At 43.7% G+C, this 21,067-nt stretch overlaps 5 protein-coding genes across 6 annotated transcripts in view; 3 read left to right on the top strand and 2 right to left on the bottom strand.

Moving 5' to 3' along the window:
- LOC126564211 (A-kinase anchor protein 10, mitochondrial) overlaps positions 1-21,067 on the top strand; it is a 131,647-nt gene that overhangs the window by 25,498 nt on the left and 85,082 nt on the right. The window lies entirely within an intron of this gene.
- On the top strand, positions 46-1,826 carry LOC126565376 (ras-related protein Rab-5B). The gene is made up of 5 exons (XM_050222545.1): positions 46-337; positions 419-539; positions 672-840; positions 1,468-1,587; positions 1,657-1,826. The coding sequence occupies exons 1-4, from the start codon at positions 84-86 to the stop codon at positions 1,572-1,574; spliced, it is 651 nt and encodes a 216-aa protein (XP_050078502.1). The 5' UTR covers positions 46-83; the 3' UTR covers positions 1,575-1,587; positions 1,657-1,826.
- LOC126564052 (striatin-interacting protein 1 homolog) lies at positions 4,438-11,527 on the bottom strand. 2 transcript variants are annotated; one of them, XM_050220960.1, is made up of 9 exons: positions 11,468-11,527; positions 10,447-10,569; positions 10,081-10,364; positions 9,834-10,009; positions 9,483-9,647; positions 9,239-9,414; positions 5,921-6,346; positions 5,599-5,843; positions 4,438-5,527 (listed from the first exon to the last, which is right to left on the bottom strand). In XM_050220960.1, exons 1-9 carry the CDS (start codon positions 11,525-11,527, stop codon positions 4,438-4,440), a joined length of 2,745 nt encoding a protein of 914 aa, XP_050076917.1. The 2 variants fall into 2 exon arrangements, with proteins under 2 accessions (XP_050076917.1, XP_050076918.1); XM_050220961.1 differs by having other exon boundaries at positions 11,474-11,527.
- Positions 14,266-19,853, top strand: LOC126564439 (excitatory amino acid transporter). Its single transcript, XM_050221488.1, has 5 exons — positions 14,266-14,279; positions 15,711-15,916; positions 18,212-18,566; positions 18,636-19,541; positions 19,622-19,853. Exons 2-5 carry the CDS (start codon positions 15,733-15,735, stop codon positions 19,851-19,853), a joined length of 1,677 nt encoding a protein of 558 aa, XP_050077445.1. The 5' UTR covers positions 14,266-14,279; positions 15,711-15,732.
- Positions 16,087-17,959, bottom strand: LOC126561230 (cytosol aminopeptidase-like). The gene is made up of 4 exons (XM_050217176.1): positions 17,818-17,959; positions 17,629-17,747; positions 16,444-17,555; positions 16,087-16,355 (listed from the first exon to the last, which is right to left on the bottom strand). Exons 1-4 carry the CDS (start codon positions 17,917-17,919, stop codon positions 16,087-16,089), a joined length of 1,602 nt encoding a protein of 533 aa, XP_050073133.1. The 5' UTR covers positions 17,920-17,959.

Genomic DNA, 21,067 nt, shown 5'->3' with positions numbered 1-21,067 from the left:
ACAGCTTCCTGCTGAAGTGAAGTAGGCTTGCGTGTATTATCGTCGTCGGTATTAGCAGCAGTCGACGTACTACGTTCGAATCGATGGCATCGAGTCCGCGAGCAGGTGGCGCAGCGCAACGCCCAAACGGTGCCACACAAAACAAAATCTGTCAGTTCAAGCTTGTGCTGCTGGGCGAATCGGCGGTCGGAAAGTCATCGTTGGTGTTACGCTTCGTTAAGGGGCAGTTCCACGAGTACCAGGAAAGCACGATCGGTGCCGCCTTCCTCACGCAAACCCTCTGCATCGATGATACGACAGTAAAGTTCGAGATATGGGACACTGCTGGACAGGAACGGTAAGCATTACGGAAACATCTCTTCTCGTTCATGTTTTACCGATTTGTTTTGTTGTTGTTGTTGTTGTAATCGTTCCGCAGATACCACAGTTTGGCGCCCATGTACTACCGAGGTGCACAGGCCGCAATCGTGGTGTACGATATTCAAAACAGTGATAGCTTTGCCAGGGCCAAAACGTGGGTCAAGGAGCTTCAAAGACAGGTAAGCGTGTGCGTTTCTGGCAGAAGGTAGTGTGATAACCTCTGCCTTGCCTGTGTGTGAGCATGTTTCATCTTCTCACTTACAAAATGCAACGGAATCTGATCGGTTATACTTCTTTTCGCATCCGTCTAGGCATCGCCAAACATTGTGATTGCATTAGCCGGTAACAAGGCCGATCTGGCAAACAGCCGTGTCGTAGACTACGAGGAAGCCAAGCAATACGCGGACGACAATGGGCTACTATTTATGGAAACATCCGCCAAGACGGCCGTCAACGTGAATGATATATTCCTTGCAATAGGTAAGCGCGAATGATTTATTGTTGTGAATGGAGAGAAAGAGAGAGCCTGGACGTTTTGAGTGATAGCGTTCCAGCTTTGATAAAGTATGATTTTACATGATCTGCTAATCACACGCCTATCACAGTGATCGCTTTTCGTATTGTAAAACGGTTGCTAGGTTTCGAAAAGTATTTTTTATTATTGCCTCTTTGAAAAAACAAAATCACTTCCTACTGCAGATCTTATTTCGGTGAGCTTGGCCAATTGTATCCACAGATAAACCATTTACAAATCATGTTGGTTTCGGGGGGTGGCTATAATCATTCCATCAACAGTTGTTGATGATTTTTGCGCCATTTTTTTACACAATGGCCTAAAAATAGTTTAAGTGCGTGCACACACTCCAGGGGCAAAAAAGGGGTTGATCGATTATTCTAGGCTACTACTAAGGTTTCGCTTAATTTGTTTTTCACAACAATTGGCGTCATAGAAAGAATCTGATGGGAGACATTTTGTTTTCGTACTGACGCGATAAATGCAGCAGCCTTAGGTTTGATTTTTAATCCTATTTAAAAAGGGCTGCATGCAAACATTCCTGTAATTCTCACAAACATTTTCAAATACAAACCTTTTCCTCTGTATCGCAGCTAAAAAGTTACCCAAGAATGAGGGTGCTGGACCGCAACAAAACATTAGACCAACGCAAAACGAAACCAATAGGCAGAACAGCGGCTGCTGTGCTGTGAGCAAGTGATGTTATTCAGCAGGTAAGTATGCAACGCTCCAGATCCTGGTCGATTCGAATCAATCATATATTTCATTTCTTTCTTTTTTAGCAAATGGACTGTGGAATGCGCGTGAAATATGCTGCATGAAAAATTGTATAATGGTAATTATCGTTATGTTGAAGAAGAAGCCGGTGGTGAAGATAATAATGCCGGCCGTCGCCGCCGATATGATAAAGATGATGAGTAAATTGATAGGAAGTAAGATCGATTCCAAACTAGTTATGGCATACTACCAGCAAACAGTAAAGCATTATATTTAAAGGAAAAAAAAACACACACACACACAAACACACATACACGTACACATGCCACACATAACAAGAAAAATAGCAAACATTAGCAAAACAAAAAAAAATAACAAAAATTGTAGAAAACAAAAAGGATAAAAAAAAACATCCGCAAAAACGAACAAAACTCACATTGAATGCGAGGGAAAAGCAGTTAGTGGTACGTAAATATTAGTATGAAGGAGGATTGATCATAAATTATGCATTGCGGCACCGCACAGACGGACGGAGGGAAGGAATAGATTTGATTGTTCAAAACGGCGGAATGGAATGGGTTAAGTTCTGCAGACCCGTCGGGGTTTAGTTTAATTGGGGATTGTAGAAAGCAGATACATTTTATTTGAGTCTACTACGCGGTGAAATGATAATATAAACTAGTAATATTAATATTCACTCTATACTACTAGCAACGAGCCGCCCCTTTCCAGCAATAGCAACAAACGATCAACAAATGTATCACACATACACACACACACACTATAGCTCTCCAACGCAAAGCGATCACCTATCGTAAACCTTGTATCCTAAAGGATAAACAGACTCGTAAGAAAAGCACTTACACCTCAAGAAGAACCAACAATTAATTCAACAATTGACGAACAAAAACAACAAAAAAACAGAACGAAGCGAAAAAACATCACGATTTTCCGAGCAAAGCCGACAAGAAGGATAAAGAGAGAGAGACACAGAGAGAGGGAAAGAGAGAGAGAGAGAGAGAGAGAGAGAGAGAGAGAGAGAGAAGGAAAAAGGGATTAAAATTATCTTCCCCTTTTTGTGCGCAAATTTTTCCTTCCTACGATCGCCTGAGTCTTCAACCCGGGTTCACTTTTCTTGTAGTGTAAAAAAACGGTTGCATTTCTAATTCAGCTCTTTTACATGTGTTCTTTTACTTCCCACTTGGTGTCTATATGCACCTGTTTTCATCTTCTGCTCCAGCGCTGCTTTCAAATTTCGATTCCAAAGCATACCCGGGAAAAGAAAGTCAAAATATAGAGAAAAGCAAAAGTAAATAACCACACCCCATCGAACTGTTCGATACAGGGGACGATCGTGGTGAAAGCTAAGCGAATATTAGATAAAATTAATGTAACAAACCTTTGATCAACCGATTCATTATGAGGAAAATTGTAAAAAACGGCTAAACTTACTGGAGAAAAAACTTGTGCAAAAACTTCAAAAAGCGTTATAGTTTTTTTAAATGTGTGTGTATGTGTGTGCATTGGCTACAATACATGAGCTGCATACTATGAGGAAATATATTAGTTAAGATTCGAAATGTGCAACAAACAGAGAAGAACAAAAAGTATGTAAAACAAAAGAAACAGGGAAAACAAAATGGAAAAATTCTATCAAAAAATGTCGTGCTATTCTATTCTATTCGTTGTTTTTAACATGTGACACACCCATTTTGTATCAATTGCTGTAGGGAGATTGATTGTGCGATTTACCAGAGAATGCTGGCTCATTCAATATATCCCTTTGCTGCAATTCTTCTCTTCTTAATTTTTTTGACGCTCATATAACCTTGTAGGTTATGGCTGCGCGTATACATAGGCTTACTGCTAGATGTAGGTTTTGTCAAACAGTCGTAGAGGCCCGAAAATGAGATTCTTTCTTTCTAGCAGCCGTTTTGAATGGTGGCAACCAGCTGTGCAATTGATCTAATGCTCCTGCTTCTACACGCAGAGTGAGCTCCCGTTTTGAATTAAATCCAAATAAATAGACCCAGACTACCACCATAAGGAAACAAGCGCGAACAGCAGAATGCCACCGTCTTTACACATTTGAAAACCACGCTCCGAGTTAACAAACATTCTTCTATTGGCAACAAATATAGTACACGGGGCCCCACCGGTGCTAGTAGTATTAACTAGAAAAAAAAAAAATACTTACAAATACACGGACATAAACACATGAAACTAAAAAGAAATCCTCACATTTTTTCACCTACATTAAACGCAGCAGAGAGATCGAGAGAGAGGATGGAGAAAACAACTTTTAGAAAGTAACAAATGTTGCAATTTGTAGAAAGGATCGCGACAAAGCACGACTGGTTTTTAGGGGCGACATTTCCAGGGTAGCTGTCTCTAGCTGTTTTTCATCAATTTGGTGGCCGTACGTTTGTAACGACACAGCATGCAACCCTGGGCCTGGGCTCTTTTTACGTGGAACGACGCCAATTCACGAACACTCAGACACCCAACAAACACATCAAAGTTTATTCCCGCAAAAAAAAAATCCTAGCCACCCGAAACTGTGCATACCCGAAAACTAAATCAAACACGCTGCAGAGAAGTGCTATATAAATTGCGGTGAAGGATGCGCGGAACACTACCGCCATTCGAAGATGATAAAAGAGAGAGAGAGAGAGAGAGTCAATAAAGAGAAACATGATACATTCTGTACAGTTAAATGTGTCCTCGTGTTGTGTGCACTAAAGAGTAAATAGTTTTATTCCTATCCAACGTATCAACGGGAGAGAGGATATACATTAATCCGTTCCGAAACCGGAGGACACAAAGTGGTGGCACTGGCTCGTGCTCTAGGAAAAATCGTCCACGGCAAGCAGTGCGTCCCAGTCGATGTTGTTGTTGTAGACCTCCTGCTGCAACCACAACTCGTAGTTCTGCTTGAACTCTTCGCTCAGTTCGATCTCTTCCGGTTTGCGCGCCAGCCCTCCGTAGCATGCGTTCCCGCGTTCCGATGCTCCCAGTCCGGACGCTACGCCCGCTCCACCAACGCCACCAGCACCTCCATTAACACATCCGCCCAGTGATCCACCGGCACCGCCACCACCACCACCATTCAGCCCTTCGCCTCCACCACCAGCACCACCGACAATGGCCGTCACACCGATACCAGCTCCGATTCCACCGATCCCTTCGATTGAATCGTCATAATCGAGCCCCTCGATACCGGCCAGTATGCCATTGTTCACTTGCAAATACCGCCGATTGTTGAATCGATCAACGCCACTCTTTAGGGCACATTCGTCTGCCTGGAAATCCCAGGGCCTCGCATCCAAATCGTTCCCGAACGCCCAATCGTCGTTCAAGCGATGGCGCACCTTCGCGTAGATTGCACTGATCGTCTTCATGTTTGACTTGCGCCACTGACGGCCCAGGTACTTGGTTTGCATTTTGAGCAGCTTCAGCACGTACAGCTGCATGAGCGCGTGGCGCACCTTGAGTGTGCGCTTCAGAATCGGCGCCGACTTAAACACGACCAGCATCATGATGCGCGAGTGCTTCCACTTAGTCAGCTTGTTGAGTATGCGCAGCAAATTGATGCAGGAAAACACGTTGCGCCACGAGTAGGTGGCCGAATCACCGACCAGCATAGATTCGGACGTCAGCTCGGGCTGTTCGCCGATCACGCACGAGGGAAAGTCGATGATCGGGATACCGTTGTTCGTACCAACGTACCCCATAATGTCCTGGTTGAAGAACTTGAGCACCAGCGGAATGCAGTTGGCAAACACGAGATGCTGCGAAATGAACTCGAACTGGTAGATGTGATTGATTTTGAAATGTTTCAGATAGAGCAGCAAGATGGCGGATACGGCCTTAACGGTGATTTCCTTGTGTCGGCTCACGTCGATTCCCAGCTTCGAGGACTGTAGTACCGTCATGCTGTGAATTTGGGAAAACTCTGAGGTAAGTGAGGATGTAAAGGGAGAGTAAAGGAGGAAAGCACCACTCACGGCATATCTTCCGGAAGTACGTCGGCCATAATGTTGATGCTTTCGGTTTTGGCTTTCGAGGTCGGGGCGGCCGCTAGCAGGATCTTTAGCAGCGAAATCATGTACTGCGACAAGTTGGGCAGCAGGGCCTGGTACAGTATTTCGGTTGGAGTTAGCGGAATTTCACCTTCCGATGTCGAAAGCGGATTGCGATTAATTTCTTCCTCCCGGCGTATCTGCACGTCCGCCAGACTTACGTACATGTGCTGCAATGAAGTAGGGAGAGGGGACGTGTTAAACATGATGAATGCTGCGAAGGCAGTGGCAATTACCCAGGCGGTACCTTTGTCAACGTTTTGAATCCTTCCTGTATCGGCTGCGGAAGTCCGGCAATCGTTTCATGATCATCCTTCAGCGTATATCCGATGAATTTACTGCGCGAATTGTTGAGAAATATGTCAATATCCTTGCGCCGGATCTTCGGTGCCCAGGGCAAACGGTTGGTAATCTCTGGCGGTGGTTCTTCCACAGGTTCTGCCGGTGGCGGGGAACATTCGCCCCCTTCCTTTGTCTCACCAGCTTCACCAGCAGTGACAGCCGGTGGTGCGGTTGCCCCTTCCTCACCAGCTGCCGGATTGGCACCACCGTTTATGGGGTCCTCGTACTGACGAAAGTACACGGAGATATCTTCCTCGTTCTCCGTAGCCGCCGTTTCCATCTCCAGTCCCAACTGTTCCTGCTCATCCAGAGAGCTTTGCTTGATCAAGCTCTGTGTCGAACCATGGTGGATCAAGAAGTCGTGCCGCGAAATGCAAAGAGGGAAAGTGGATTAGAACGATTGACCGGTGCGGACCACCATCGGAACTGGATGGGAACGCAATTAGATACATGGACTAAAGGTGACTAGTGACAATGGATGTTTTTGTTTGTTTGTTTTTTCTCTATCGTTCTCTATGCTCAATGGTAAATCTAACAAAGAGGGTGATCATGATCAACGTGTATATACGTGTGTGCGTGTGGGTGTGTGGTTGAGTGAGTAAATGTTGGTGGAAAACGCAGATTGGCAGGGAAGTCACACAGATTCTGGCGCTATCTAGTGCATGAAGATGAAGTAGGTAAGTGATAAAACATACTGAACATTTTGGGGATGGTTTAGGTTTTCTAGTCATTCAACTAACATTACATTTGCTTAGATCAAATAGGGCAGCAATGGGGGTTTAGGTCAACGAACATCCCATGTATTTAATGGACTTTTTTATTTAGAGAAAATAATAATGAAAAATCCGTTTATTGGGATGAAGTTTTGAATGATCAATGGCGTTAAAAAATAAAAGAATGTGATGGATTCAAACTCAAATGCAACAAGCAATGATCGATAGACGATTTCATTAGTACAGTATGGATATCTACAAACTGAACTAACGTATGAAGTCTGACCAAAGTTGATAAGACAAAATAAAAAGCGAACCGAATAACTCGAACGAACATCCACTAACTACAACAACCAGCAGCATGGTATGGTGGTGCACGACGCAACTGCACATTTGATTAAAAAGCTATTCCGAACGTGTGAAAGGAGTGTAAGCTAAGTAAGGTAAGCTTGCAACACATTCTATTTACACGTGTTGTTTGTAAAGAGAATATGTTCGCAAAACAAGCACACTGCTGTTGATTCTACTAGCGGCAGAAGGAAGGAATTTCAGGCGATTGATAAACGGTAATAATAGCGTAGTTCTATTGGGGCATACCAAAAGGCCAGGCAGTAACGTATGCATTAAAACATAATAATTATATTTAGCATTTTCATACGATGGTTGTGTGTCTCAACCCGATTGTTGAATTTATCCATCGGCTTTTGTAATTCTGAACCAACCAAAAGTCCACCTCGAGTAGCATATTTGCCTTAGAGCTTTATACTCAAGTTTAAGTAAGTAAGTTCAAGTAAGTTTTATACTCAAGAAAAATGTGTTTCTTCTTGGTTCGTATTTAGAATGAAAACCGATTCTTTAGTGCATACGTTAGCAGCTACAAAAAAAAAAACAGTTCTAATTTTGCCCGAGATTGCAAACGATCGCTAGATGTAACATTCATTCTCTACAGCACAACAAGTACACAACACACAACACAACGCATAGGACAAGAATTAAAACCAAACACATGGCGATACTCTCGATCGACGAGAGGGTCTGTGGGACGAGCGGGCGCTTGGGTGGGAGCGGCGGATTAATAACGATCGATAACAACAATGATGTGTGTGTGTGTAAGTGTATGACGTTATTATGTTCGTAAGTGTGGTTGTGAGTGGTGTGTGTGCTAGGAATGTTCGTTTTTTTGTTACATTCTTGTAGGACACATTTCGATTACAGTGATTACGATATGTGGCGGCGAAGTGGTAGCATTTAGCTCTCCTGAGTTCTTGGAAAGAGAAAGACACAACTTAACAAATGAAAAAGAGAGAAAACAAAACAAAAGTAGAATATAGAACTGAATACGAAATGGTAATCGATACCTTATCTTATAGTATCGTTTTTTGTTGTTGTTTTTGGGTGGATAATTGTGCCGCGTCGGTGGTGTCGACAAATCGACCGATCCTACCGATCCTTTACACAGTAAAGTATCTTTTGGTAGGTTGCTTCTCTTTGCTTTCACCCGGAAGGAACGCCCACCAGCATTGCGCTCTCTACACGGAAATGAATCATTTTGAAATTTCTATCGGTCGGTCGCGACACGCAGCGAGTGTGTTCTGTTTGATCTTAATACATTCTGTTATTCTGTGATCGCACTGGGGACATTTTGAGTACTGAGTGTCTTTCGAGAGATCTTCCGAAGCTTGTATATCTTGCAAAAAGTCAAACAAATAAATTATATTCATCGCTGTAGAGAATACAAAAATTGGCGGCCAAACATTAGGCTGAGTTTTTTTTTAGCAGTTTATAGCAAATATAGAGAAAAAGTAAGAAAGATATAGAGAATGACAGTGAGAGAAAAACGGGTTTCGGCAGCAGTACAGTTAAAAGATTATTGTTGAAGAGGAAAAAGAGCTAAGAAGAAATTTTTTTTTACTGAACTCAAAAGAAGAGAAGTAAAGAGATGGCAAATATGTTTTCAAGAAAACTAGCAGCATTGGTACTGGGAAGAGAATGTTGAAAGACAGTTTGGCATTAACATAATAACAGCAGTCACAGTGAGAAGAGGTAACAATTGCAAGTAAAAAACAAAAAATGAATTATAAAGAAAACAAAAAGGGTATAAATATAAATGCTTTCGACGATGAAAGGTTCACTAAAGACAGTTTGATATTTGCCAAAGGAGACAGCGTGAGACAGATAAAATATTAGAGCAAAAAGAGTGTAAAGAATTTGAAGTAAAAAAATACGGGTTTTGGGGAGGCAGAGTAAGTTGTAAGTTAAAGAGAAAATTAGTAAAATAAGTATCAAAAGTAGTGGGTACATAAAAAGGGGGGGGGGGGGGGGGCCGGGCAAAGAATAAGTTACAAAATGAGGTAACGAAAAATTAATATATATATATATATATATATATATATATATATATATATATATATATATATATATATATATATATATATATATATATACTCCGGGGAAGTATAGAGGAAGGAAGAAAAAAGAAATTAAGATGAGACTCAAGAAAGCTTCACTACCTCTTGCGTTTGACTAGGGTTCGTACATACTCTTCGGGATGGTCGGCTACGCTTCGCGTTCTGATTGTCATCATTCGATGGTGCTGTAATAGGTGGCGAACTGGCACGCATCACCTTTGATACCTCTAGCGTGTCCTCGCGATTCTGGGAAAGGCCGGCCGCACTCCGATACTTATCTGCAAAGAGTGTAACACCATTAGCTTTGGCTGTGGGGAAATCGCATAGAATGTGGCGTACCGCTTACCTTTAAGATTTTTGAGCGTATCCATGCCTCCCAAGGACACGAGAGATATTTTCCACAGTAACAGTAATACCTTTTTCATTGGAAAATGTGGCGCCATGCCGGAGCAGAAGTGTGTGACCATCCCGAGCAGTTTTACGGACAACAATTCATCGCCGATGGGATAAGCTGATGGAAATAGAGAAGAGGAAAGATAAATACATCTGCAACCGTGTACTACACGATGCGATTTCATCTTAAAGGGCTAGCATAGCCATGGCAATCCAAAGCCATCGAGTCAAGTGATGATTCTTTGTAACCTCTCGCATCGTGTTTAGCCTTTATTTTGCAGCGCCTCTAGAGCGCGAGCCTTACTTATTTCGGTAACGAAGTTCGAAACCAGCTGAGCGTATTCTTGATTTTTGCTCTCCTTTTCCGCTCGCATCACCTCGGTAATAATGTACAGCACAGACAGAATGACACGCAGATCGATCGAATCGGCAAGCGATACTGCTATTTTGCGCAATGCTAGATTGGCAGTGGAAGAATTGCTATAAATTGAAACCCACATTAGTTAGTGATAAACTTGTGCATCGCTACCACCAGTTTCCCTGATACTTACTCAATTTCCAAATTCAACAGTTCCACAAATGCACCAAACACACCGGCTGAGTACAGCAGCATAACATTCTTGCGTGCCCACATCTGTTGCTCCTGGTCGGATTGTACCTCCACCCAGCAACCCTGGGCTAGGTACAGTATGCAGCGGGCTGACTTCATACGCTGACTCTTTTTCGACATGTCGAGCTGATCGAGTAGCTTTAATATGACGCTATTCTGTTCGCTTTCCGACAGTTTCTGCCAGCTGGGTGGCAGTTTGTACAGTTCCATCTGGTCTTCGAATGCCTGAATGGAATGGAAGAAAAGAAAAAAAAAAAGGAGGATTCATTAGACATGCTTTGAAGAATCGACAGATACTTCTACTTACCTTAACATTGTGCTGAAATTCCGCTTGTTCGGTATAGCTGTACAGCTCGGCAATCTCGTTCACATGAGTATCTGCGTCCGCGTAAACGAAATCTAGATCGGGAAATTCTAATGCATTGTTCCCCTGCGAAAGAAATATTGAACGAGGTGTGTATGTTGTGGCATGACTAACGAAATGATAGAAAGGTGCTACAATGAAGTTCTTGAGTGCCTAGTGCGCACATAAGGGGTTTTGGGAGTGTCTGGCACAATTAAAAAAAAAAAACAGGGAAACTATCGTACCGAGATTCGAGTACTTCCGAATTTCACACTACCATGAAGGAAGAGGTGGAAATGATCGTGAACGGGGGATGGATGAACGAATGAACTGATTGTCAAGAGAAAAAAGAAACAACAGGAAAAAGAGAAATCGGACGTATCGTAGCAAGCGGGCACGTTGTCCTTTCTTCCTTCATCCTTTTCTGGTTTCTGTGGTCACATCCTGCATCGAACCACGGAGTAACACTCACAAGTGTTACCGGGTAGTTGCGAGCTCATAAGTAAGCCATAAAGCCATTTAGTTTGCCCACAGACCAATCAGTTGTTTCTGTTTTTGTTCAGCAGTGTGTGTTTGATGGGCGACAATCCATCCCGCGTTGGCATTTGTCGGGAGAGAAGGGTAAAGAATGTGCGTTGCTGCTTGGATTGCGGGTCACTTACATCAAACTAGTGGAAATGGGGTAGTAGAAAATTATTGTCCAAAAAAAAACAGAATTATGCACACGACAGCAGCAATATTCTCAACACCTACTAATAATAAGCTCACTGGCTTCCATTTGCGTTCGTGTTGGCAAGAAAGAAGGCACCAGTTGTGTTTGCTTTTTTTTTCGTTTTCACGGCACGGACACGGATTTTTCTAGGATGGGCTGTGCTCTGCCTGCCTGCTTTCCTCAACACACAACCATGGAAGCGACGCAATCGATCGATAGACCGACCGATTGTGTGTGTGCGAAGAGAACGGGGGTGCTGGAATGTACGCGTACACTTACGTCGGGCATCTCGTTTTCGTTGAAATTATATATCGCCAACATGTCGCCTTCCATCGCGTATTGCACGGCGCAACCAATAGAATGAAGCTGTTCAAGTTTGCTCGAACGAACGCATCCGGGAGGGGTATGCACGATTTACTTTTTCATAATGTTCACGAGTAGCAACTGGGCACCAGGAGAAAATTCATTTCTTTTTTGCATTGCTTTTGGTATGTTGTGTTGTGACAGTTCTGACAGTGTTGTCAAGCTTTGTGCAAATGCATGAATGCAGCGCCCTCTGCTAACAAAAAATGAAGCTGCGCAAAACAATGGGAAAAAATGTTGAAGGAATTAATTGAAACCTATCGTATTTTTGAAAAATTGTTTTACAAAGGCGCGAATAATTACGGCTTTTTTAACCAACCAATTAATCGGTTTTTATTGAATGAAAAGAAGGAGGACAATGTTTTCATTTGCCCCCAAAGTGAGTTAGCCGGTAGTTATGTCTCACTCTATTTGCTGTCGCTGTCACTTATCGCACGCGTTCAGTTTGTTTACTAATCTTTCGTCGCGCGGTTAAGTAATTTTTCGACGATATTTAATGAGGCTTGTTTTGGTTTTACGTCGCTTAAAAATGCGGCTAGTGGAACGAACTATCTCCTGTGCTGCTTCACACTTGGCCTTTAGTAACACGGTCACTCGGCCCTTCGGAACTCCGTTGAGTGGTAAACAAACGGGCACACTGCTGAGTGGTTTTCTTCATTGATGCTTGCGGCCTGACGGAACACCTCGAACTACGTTACGATTCATCAGCAGATCGTCCAGGTCCGTTGATATTCCTTGTGCATTATCAACCGAAGAAACATTTAACGGATTTTTCCGTTCCCGAACCGTTTCAATGATGCTGCCTCGGTACATGGCAAAGGGCAGGTTTTCTGGCGTTTCCACAGCACTCTTATCTCGAGCCGGTCGCCCTGCAGCTTGGATTCTTTGCTGCATACCGCCAGAGGCTGTCCTGTGATGAAGCTGTGATAGTGCTATGAGAATCCAGTGTGGCAAATACCTTGTCCTCGATCGTATTGGTGCTAGTGAAGAAGTGCTCCAAAAATCCAGTTTACGCCAGCGGAGTTCTATTTCGCGCTGTTGTGAGGTGAAGAGTGCGAAGGGTGCCGAGTGCTCAAAGTGTATCTCTTTAGTGCGAAGTGCTTAAAAAGTACGCAGAGCTTCGTCTTGAGGGCGAAAACCTCCAAGAACACAAAGAACTTCCTCGGGAGGGTGAAGAGTTCGACGACTATGAAGAGCTCCGATGTGATGAATGCCAGGTAAGTGTATATACGTTAGTGCATTTCGTTACTGTTTGTTCCTGATTTTCTCTAAAAGGTTGACGAAAAGTTTTCTCTCTATCGCTCACAATTCACAATTTTACTTCTCTGTCTCGCCCCTATTGAAATGGGACATGAATAATTTTTACTAGTGAAATATATATATTTTTAGGAAAACGACCGTACGGAATACGGTCATTACGAAATAAATAAAAAATATAATGAATATGAGAAGAATCTGTAACTACCTTTTTTGAAATAGAAGAGCATGCTCAGAGCCCTAAGTTTGGTGTGATGATGCCTGCTGCTAACTGCTGAAGGCCTGGAATGCTAAAGCTAACTACTCTACACTAGCGATCGTGGTTATCCCCGGTGGATAGTATTCAATTTATTCGTAAACTCGAAGTAAGGCGCATACATTAGTATTACAAGCTAATATTTTCCGATTTATCACGATTATCATTATTATCAATTAATCACCAAAAAATTTGTCGTCTTTTATTACGCATTTTCCACTAAAAAGGAGGAATCAATCAATCACTGTTTTGGCCCTTATCACTGTCTTCTCACTTCTGTCTCACGTATTTTCCGACTTTCCGACGGCCTTTCCGACACTTTTTCCGACATAGCCTACCCTGACATGTTGCTTTATAATCAGCAGGCGGTTGGCGTAAACACAATTTGTTTACAACGATTCTGCAAATAGCGGGACAATCTGCAATATTTATGAATAGTAGAATTTGCTATTGCTTTAATTTTTAATTCCTTGCAATAGGAATGTTGTATGTTGAAGCAAGTCGATATTAGGTCGTCCGTTGCAATGGTGGCGCCATACAGTTGACAAAAAATCGAATAAAATACTGCTTATACTTCTACAACAAAATAATACATTAAAACACATTATGTAAATATGTTACATCGTGTTTCGATGTTTATTAATTGCGGCTGGATGCTGGTCCATTAAAAACTAATTGCAAAATAAAACGAAAAAAAATTCATCTGTCGTATTAATAGACACATCTCTCATTCGTTTCGTCTGCTGGCATTGCATGCTTTTGCTTTTGTTGCCTTTGCCGGTCGTTACATTTTCTTTCACGTGCACGCAAGCCGAGGCATGTGCGCTCGTAAATACTAAACAGGGGTCCGATCGTTCGGGTTGGCTTTCTTTTAGTTCAATTTGCCGTTGCATCCGGGCAGGGTTGGACGTAGTGGCGCACGTAGTTCCGAAACAACTGAAACTGTTCGGGCTCCACGTTCAAAGTGCACCGTGCTACCAGTTTGACGCGGCCTGTAATGGCACAGGGTTGTTGCCGTTGTTGTTGGTTGTTGTCGGTCAGTCTTCACACTAAAAGGATTATCAAAGGCGATTGCGAATGTCGCCGCGGTTCGCAGTGCAGTTGTTGTAGTGGCGTAAACAACGAAACGTTACCCTGATTCGAGGACAGCGTCGACCCCGTTTGTGGTGCCGTGCGGGAAGTGACTAATTGGGGAACGGTGCAAAGCAGGTGGGACACCCTAAAGATTTCCAGTACCCTTGAACCGAAAACATTTGTTTCAGGAAAACATTTGTTTCAGGGAGATAAAGCAAATAGACCCGGGTTCCTCTGGGTTAACGATCGACTTTATCAGTAAAACGGAAGATTATAGACATTCCGCATCATCAATCATCACGCTTTGCGATGTGAATGGAGGCGCATGGTGTGTGACATAAAGGAGTACTTGAAAATTGATTTAAATTGTTACGACTTCCGGACGCATGTCTCCGCGTGAATGGTTGATGGAAGATTATGTGATTGGTGTTGCTTCAACTAGCAAAAATGTTCTAAATTGATCGTAAAAAATAAACAATCCTATTTTGTGCAACTCAAGCCAGCCACGTGGATATTATGGTTCAAGTGGTTCGTTCAACTTTTTTTTTCTAAACTTCACATTTGCTTATTTACAAAAAGGGTAATTTTGAAACTAAATTCTCGTATTCATAATTTTTTCCTGTTGTATAATAAAGGTCTACCGTATCCATGCTGGATTTTCCTATTTCGCTGCAAATTTCCAAATAAGGAAAATACTTCAGCCACGGTAGTAGTACCGTACCGTAGTTTTTCAAGTACGGTATTGATGACAAGCAAACGATTAATTGGTATTGGTTGCACACGCGACAACCTTCCCTATTCATAGCTTCGCAATGCACTTAGCGTTTAGAGAGAGGCGGGGAGAGAGAGACAGAGAGAGAGATAGAGAGAGACAGAGAGAGCATTGACTGCAAGAGTGGAGGTTATTAGCGCCTCTTACTTGTTGTAATCGCACACAATCGCACACATTGCGGTGCATCGCACAGGATACAGGCATCCACGGGACGACTCGTCCCATCAATTATAAAAAGAAGAGCTAATACGCAAAAAGAAAATCGATATCGAATCGAAACGCGAACCACCCTTCGAAGCATCACGATGCCACGATGCATGATGATGCACCGAGCATTACTAACACTCGGCAGTTTCAAAACGACTACTGGGTGATTTGCAGGAGGCGTAGACAAAAGCAATAGTACAATTTACATAAGCGCAATGGAAGGAATAAATAAATCGTTCCTAGCTTGATTGCTGACCTTGGGATGCGTTGGTATCTGAGGGCCTATCTAACAAGACGAACCCTACGATAGCCGATTCTTGACCGATGGCGTGCCGCTGACGGACGGCATCAATTGAGCGTCTGCTGGATATAGTAAAATGGACAGTCGCTTTGATTAATTCAATTCGTTAAGGACTTTGTCGAGATGCAAATGGGTTACGCAATAGCTGCTAACAAAAAGGCAACGACTCGATGCACTCTGGCTGATGCAAGATATTGCACCCGGTTTCTGTGAACAACGATAAAGATCACGTGTCTGCTACTGGTGTAAAAGAGTGCTTACTCAAACGTTATACCTTTTGTTTTAGCCGCTAAAAACGCCCTCCTCGGATGTGTTTGGTGCACGAGATGGCACAAAGTCAGCAGAGCTTTTTGAAACAAGAAGCGGGCCACTTGAGTCGAGAAGATAAGCTGCTGAAAATGGGCGATCATCGTTCAAATTGGAGACGAGTGTTGGGGGACAATAAACTTATACTCATCACACTGAGTGGAGTCCTGCTGGGAGTAATCATAGGTGAGTACTTACAATCATAAAATAAAGCATTGAGTAATAGAAGACCGTTTTATTCAATGAGGTTTACGCCAGGCGGGATGAAGAAGTCGAATTTATGCTAGCATTTTAATTTGATGAAATGTCAAAAATATTCTACTCTCGAATCGCGGGTCATAAGATTTTCCCGTTTTTTATGTTTTCTTTTGCTCGATGAGACCCTGCTTCTGTTGCTCGGGACAGGCCATTTGGTAAAGGAATTGAATCAATGTTCGCGTTGGACGCCCAGTCATTCGATCATTTTCGAGATACGGAATACCGGCACCTCTCTTGAGCATTCCAACACCCGTTATGTCCATGTGTACCCAGTCCACACATGGTACAAACTCTTTCAAAAAAGCCGCACCTAAACAGGCACTTCCCTTGCCGCGGCCAGCATTGCTGATGTCCACGTTGCTGTAATCTGGAAGAAAAACAAAAACGGAAGAGAAAGAGGTGTTACGACGTTTTCATCTGGCCATCTTCTTAATGTCGCTAAAGTCCAAACTTACCAGTGACTTTATGAGTATAGTATTGCCACAACGGCATACGCCAAACACGGTCGCCGCTGAGGGCACCGGCTTTCTGTATCTGAGACCACAAAAAGTCAGAGTTGGAAAAGACGCCGCTCGCAGCGCCTCCTAGTGCATGGATAATACCGTCCGAGAGTGTGGCCACATCGACAACAATTTTCGGCTTGAAGGTGGTTTGTCCGTAGATAAACGCATCCGCCAACATCAACCGTCCGGCATTGTTCGTGTCGTGGACGGCTACTGTCTTACCATTCATGGCCGTGATGACATCGCCCGGCTTGAATGCCATTCCCGAAGGCATATTCTCACACAATGGAATTAGCCCAACCAGATTCACCGGAAGCGAGAGTGCGGCAGCTGCACGTATTGTGGCAACGACTGTGGCAGCACCGGCCATACTGGCCCGATACTTGGCCATATCTTCCGGATCCTTCAAGCATAATCCTCCGCTGTTGAATGTCATGCCTTTCCCTGCGAGCATAATCGGACGACCCGATTTATCGTCTCCGCAGTAGCTGATTTCGAGAAAAATTGGCGGCTCACAGGAGCTCTTGGCTACAGACAGAAAACAGGACATGCTTTTCGCTTCGGCCCAGTCTTTGTTGCGTACCTCGATATTGACTCCGCATGGGCAAAGAGCATCGACAGCTGCCTGAGCGAATGACGTCGGCGTGATCTGGTTACCAGGACCGTCCGATAAACTGCGGGCCAAATTTTGTGCATCCGCTTTAAAAAGTCCCCGAGTCCAAGCGTCGACTTCGGTCGAATCGTACAGATCTAGCTTCGGAATGGGCTTACGGTCCTTCTTTGTTTTGTTGGCCTGATAGCGCCATGTTGCGAGACCACTTCCCTCCGCAGCCTGTTCCGGATAGTCCATTGGATCGACGTATATCTGTGTGCAGCCTTCGTTGGCCAACATCTTCGCGCCTACGCCGGCAGCAATGCGCACATTTTCCATACCCTCATCAATGATTTCGAGTTCGTTGAACCCGGCTCCCTCGATGCCCAGTCCAACGATGGCAATCGATCCGATTTCAGGGTCCAAATTGTTGAACACCTTCACACTCCCCAGCTTGCCCTTAAGGTTGCATCTGTTTATGTAAACGAGAAAAAAATTGAGAATTCGGTGGTCCATCCAAGGAGACATGGGATACAACGACTTACTCTTTGATGAGGTTCAAAAGTTGTCCATCGGTTTTCGCATCAAAATGGATGGCGGTAGGTGAGAGGCGCGGTTCTTCAGTATCAATTTCTTGTTCATAGAGTCCAAGAACAAGTCCTTTCTGCGATTGGTGGTAATATAGCGACAGATTTTAAACTACAACGGCAAATCAGTACAGAACGCCCTCTTACCTCAGCTCGGTTTTCACCGATTTGTGTAGAAAATTGGCAAGCCTTAGGAATGACACTGCGTCCAACTGTTCCCAAACACCTTCTGGCAAAGATGGACAGCATTATGACCGTGGTTTTATGAAAACTGGCTACGTGTACAGGTTTCGATAGACTCCAATGGGATCCTTCACAGAGCGGCTACAAAACGTGTCTGATCAGAATGAAAACGTTTAATAATTTCAAGTCTTATTTATTGGTTGCTTAGATTCTGTCGTCTTCAAATTGCTTGTGCATGACATCCTATGATGGAGTAATTTAAATTGATAACTATGTGGTTTGTTTCTCTCTCTCTCTCTCTCTCTCTCTCTCTCTCTCTCTCTCTCTCTTTCTCTTTCTCTCTCTCTTCCTCCTACAGGATTTACATTTCGACCGTTAGGTCTTTCAAGTGATTCGCTGATGCTTATCGCCTACCCAGGAGAACTGTTTATGCGCGTACTAAAGCTAATGATTCTTCCACTTGTCATTGCGAGCCTAATTAGTGGTTCTTCCAGTCTGAATGCGAAACTGAATGGCAAAATTGCTCTCCGAACATTTGTGTATTTTTTGACCACATCACTGTTGAACGCAATCCTTGGAACTTCACTAGCGCTTATAATACATCCAGGCAACCCGACCACCGACGATGCAGTGCAAACAGATTTATTGAGAGATACACCGCTTAGCAAAACTAAAACGGTTAGTCTTATGGACAGTGTTCTGGACCTTGGACGGTAAGCAAAAAAGAAGAAGGAAAATTTTAGTACTTCCTTACTCACCCTTCAATATTTCCATTATTACAGGAACATCTTCCCAGACAACATCTTCCAGGCAGCTCTACAACAAGCCCACACCGTCTACGTTCCCAAGGAAACGGTCGGATTAGCGGCAAATAGTACCGAGCTGTCCCAAACATCTGCTCCAATAACATCCAGTTCCGTTAATCTCGTCGACTGGTCCGAATCGAATGTGGAATGGACACGTATTGTGGAGTACCGGTCGGGGACCAACTCCCTCGGGATTGTTTTCTTCTGTCTAGTGTTTGGCACTCTGCTGGGAACGATCGGTCGCAAGGGGTACGTGGTGGTGCAGTTTTTCTCAGCCATCTTTGATGTGATCATGAAGATGGTGACCGGTGTGATGTGGCTCACACCGATTGGCATTAGCAGTGTGATTGCAGGCAAAATTCTGAGTGTTGATGACATTGGTTTCGTGATGACGCAGCTTGCCTGGTTTATCTTCACCATTGCGCTTGGAGTGTTCCTATACCAGTGGATCATCTTGCAAGCGATCTATTTTGTGTTTATTCGCAAAAACCCGTTCCGATTCTATCTTGGGCTGGTGCAACCTATCTTGACGGGCTTCGCAACAGCTTCCACGGCCGCTGCCTTACCGTTGACGTTTCGCTGCATGAACGAGCGGTTGAAGATTGATTCGCGCATAACACGCTTTGTGCTTCCGATCGGCTGCAACATCAACATGGATGGGACAGCGCTGTTCATTTCAGTGGCCTCTATCTTTATCGCGCAGATGAGCAACATGACACTGAACGTGGGACAGGTGGTGACTGTCGTGCTGACCTCAACTGCCGCCTCTATGAGCTCGGCCAGTATTCCTTCCGCAGCGCTTGTACTCCTTCTGATCGCCCTATCGGCGATCGATGCTCCGATCAACAATGCGACGCTACTATTTGCCATCGATTGGTTTGTGTAGGTTTTGCGAGAGTGAGAAAATGTGATATTTCCGGTCTGCTTAACGATACGTGTGCTCTGTTCTTCCACATCCACAGCGATCGTATTCGAACAACTAACAATCTGCTGGGCGATTGTTACGCTGCCGCAGTGGTGGAGCATCTGTCCCGGAACGAGCTGAAAATTTCCGACATTGATGCGTACTACAAGGATGACGACATCACGTCAGACGACCAGTGTGAGCAGGATGCTAACGGCAAGCGGAAACTATCCTTCCCTAATTCTGTGATTTTAAACGTAGAAGTATCGACACCTGTTTCTAACACTTAGTTCACATTTTGGTTTTATACAGTTACTGTTTTAGTCTATTTTATATCCCACACGATTGCGTTTGGTGGTACACGAAGCGGCCAACGCATTCTGGAAATAAAAACAAAACAACAACGAATACCAGTCATCCACCGTTAAGTCAGTCAGTCAAGTCCGGTTGATTATTTTTCATATAAAACATATTTTTATTTCTCCTAAAATACACCTATAGACACATTTTTTGCATTATAAACATTGTCGCCTCTAACGCTCCTAACATACCAGCTACATCCGTTCCACCTTTCCATTCTCTAACATATGGCAGTTGCGCAGTTGCTTGTTTGTGGCTTTGTTGGTGGTGTTTTTGAACCGGGTGTTTCCTAAAATTTTGTTTCCCCTTCCAACAGTTACAATAAAATTACCGTGCCGCCATGCTGCCCACGAGCCGCACGTAGTACAATTTGGTGTCTTTAACGTTTACAAAGACGCGGTAGACGCGGTTTGATGCTTGTCAGGCTGTACAAGCGAAAACACCCAAACACACGGTTAGTGCTTTCGTACCCGGGAACCACACATAGCGGCAGCTTGGATAAAAAAACGAGACATTAAAAATGTTTAAAAAATGTCACTCCGGCTTCTCGTGCAAACATTCACGAGCCCAATGTGAGTAATAAATGCACAGACCATTCGCGGCGACCAGCCGAAAACCACAAACTGATGGGGCTTGCCGTTTTCACTACTCTTCGTTAAACAATAATTAAAACATTGCCACTTACTTAAAATGGGATACAGCCCTAAAGCTTGCAGTCTTGTGTGATTCGTTTGAAAGTGGCGGCCCCCAAAAGCGAATCTAGATGTCCTATCCTATGTATATGCTTCACTATCTACTACTGTTATCGGCCCCTGTGCACTATTGCTAAATTCTCTGGCATTTACAAATTGAAAACGAGTGGCTGCGACAGCAAGCGCGTTGCCGCTAAGGGCCGAGCCCCGTTTGCTGAGCTACTTTTCGCTAAGAGTATTATTTACAGTACTGTAAGTCGGGGTATTATTACTATTACACCTGTACAAAAATACGGCTAACGAATAAATGGTGTTTTGATTTTGGGACGGACAATTTAAAACAAAAACAGATCCATCTTCCTTCTACTGACGGTGATCGTATTCGGTTACACTTATCTACTATATACAATCTCCTCTTGTACCTGTGTCTTGTCCTGTGTTGGGTTTGGGAA

The sequence above is a fragment of the Anopheles maculipalpis genome, chromosome 3RL (genome assembly GCF_943734695.1).
Source record: "Anopheles maculipalpis chromosome 3RL, idAnoMacuDA_375_x, whole genome shotgun sequence".
NCBI classification, from domain to species: domain Eukaryota; kingdom Metazoa; phylum Arthropoda; class Insecta; order Diptera; family Culicidae; genus Anopheles; species Anopheles maculipalpis.
The sequence above is the reverse complement of the archived record's forward strand: the minus strand, read 5'-3'. Positions and strand labels throughout refer to the sequence as shown.